This window comes from Triticum urartu, chromosome 4A, assembly GCF_056163025.1.
Source record: "Triticum urartu cultivar PI428250 chromosome 4A, HENAU_Tu73, whole genome shotgun sequence".
Taxonomy (NCBI): Eukaryota; Viridiplantae; Streptophyta; class Magnoliopsida; order Poales; family Poaceae; genus Triticum; species Triticum urartu.
The window spans coordinates 87939526-87941769 of record NC_141876.1 but is presented as its reverse complement, the minus strand read 5'-3'; the positions used below and the strand labels follow the sequence as shown (position 1 = coordinate 87941769).

General features: G+C 47.9%; 1 protein-coding gene across 1 annotated transcript; it reads right to left on the bottom strand.

The window, feature by feature from the left end:
• Positions 1–656: 656 nt before the first annotated feature.
• Positions 657–1789, bottom strand: LOC147974905 (serine/threonine-protein phosphatase 7 long form homolog). The gene is made up of 4 exons (XM_087520193.1): positions 1516–1789; positions 1289–1392; positions 938–1204; positions 657–872 (listed from the first exon to the last, which is right to left on the bottom strand). Exons 1-4 carry the CDS (start codon positions 1787–1789, stop codon positions 657–659), a joined length of 861 nt encoding a protein of 286 aa, XP_087376319.1.
• Positions 1790–2244: the final 455 nt, after the last annotated feature.

The window sequence follows — 2244 nt, the reverse complement described above, 5'->3', positions numbered from 1 at the left end:
CAAGAACATAATATAGATCAACTTTAGGGTTACAATTAAACTATAATATGGCTAGGAGGTTCGATGTTACCTTCACCGTTTCCCTTAGCTTGCTGTTAGATTCCACGGTCCCGGGGTCATAACCCAGCATGTCCGAGCAATAAAAAAAAATGCTTCTGTTAAGCTCCGAAGCTTGTGTAAGCATCATTTGTAAGTCAATGACACTGACTAAAGCAGTTTTCATCCAACCGCTGAGAGCTCAAAACAATACAGAGCACAACTTACCACTATGTTTATCAGGGTTGCATACTCCCTGAATTCACCTTTGAGCTCTCTAAGGCTGTCACGATAGGCTTCATCCTCGGAGTCATCCTCCTCCGATGATGCGATATCCACCGACGTCCACTGTGGCCTCAGGCGCACACGATACTTCATGCCATCGCCATACCACTTCATGTGTTCATTGTACGCGTCCCAGTTAATCGCTCTCCTCTCACCGTCGTTGCGATACCTCCTCTTGTCCCACACTTTCACGTGGTCCATGAGCTTGTGCCCCCTAGTCTGTGATCGACTGACAATTCTTTCTACTCTTTCGGCAAGGCATAAGAAACAATAAAACATAAATAATCATGATAACGTCGAACAGAACAAAAACATGGCAATAGAGAACAATGCCCTCACCAGTGAAGGTTGAAGCCACCGGTGTCGGTGGGGCATGCCGGTGGGGTATTTTGTAACATACCAAATTGCGTGGCCACACGCTGTGCTAAGTGACACTCGACGGCGTACACACATATCATAGGCACAATGCACCGCCAAGCAAGCCTGTCCTCGTAGCACATCGCGTTGAGCTCGAACCCCCATTGTCGGTCGTGGTACGACCACCAGTTGACCTACAAAAAGATTGGTAGGAACCATGAAAGTGGGTACAAAATGATTGGTAAGCTAGTTGGTATACCTCGTAAGATGTCAGGTTGTCCAGCTCGTTGGTGAAGACCTTGTACAACGCACTGGACTTGCCCGTGTAGACCTTCACCTTGTCCCAAGCGTACGTGGCGGTCGGGTATCGAGCCATGTCGCCTTCTTCGCCATACTCCGTCCATGGACGTCGGGTATCTTTCTCAGGATGGCCCACCGGCAACCGCTCCCACATCCAGATAGAGAGGGTCCAGACAAATCCGCACATGCCGGACTTCTCTTCCGTCCTCTGCATTGCGTTGTCAATCTACAAACACCAATTCAAGATTAGATGACACAATTCAAAACACATACATAAATCCACAAACTAATATTGAGCTATCTCTCTTACCGAGCGGTATAGGTACGCAAGGCCGGGGGACCCCCAGCTGTACCCTGCATCCCAGTTGGCCAGGAAGTCCAGATACATCCATAGGGCGGTGTCCCCCGAGCAGTCTAAAAACACGACCTCCGTCAGAAGGTACCACAAGTAGGCCCTCGAGTATTGCTCCACGGTCCGCGTATCGGCATCTTCCAGGCATATGGCCTAGTTGTTCTGGATCCACATGAGTGGTACACCGAATGTTCGGTTATCTCGGATGGCGGGGCAGTCGCCAATGAGGCAGGTGACCCTATGCTGCAAGTTGTTTTTGTCCACTCGCCTAGTGAGAGCCTGGCCCTGGATCGGTAGGGCCGTGATCATGGTGAAGTCCTCGAGTGTCACCATCATCTCACCACATGGGAGATGGAAACTATGCATCTTGGGGCGGCACCGGTCGACCAATGTTGTGAGAGCTGAGTGGACGGCATTGGCGACTTTCACTTGAACTGAAGGCCGAAACCTAGCAGCCATGCTCTCATGAAGTACGGAGTGTAGCGTTTGCCATACTACATCTAGAACGGCCTTGGTGTGGCCCCTCATCCGCAATGGGGGTAGCATCTGCCAAAATGTAAACGGAAATAGATAGTGACTTCATTTCTCATAATAACCAATTTTTGGTGCAACAACTTGATCATGGTTATTACTACTCCATTCTCAATAAAATGGGTGCAATGACCATTGTCGAACGCATGGTCAAGCATGGTGCACGTAGTGGCGATGGTGGGCGCAAGGGGGGCCTCCTGTTTTTTTTGCAAATGAATCATGCCATATTCAACCAACATGCATCATATCATATTAGTCAATTCTAGCATATTCAACTTACATCAATCAATAAATATATCATAAAAGATATAATCAACAATGGAATATGCAAATGAATCATGTTAGTCAAAATAAAAACCTAGTTACTATATCAATGCGAATGA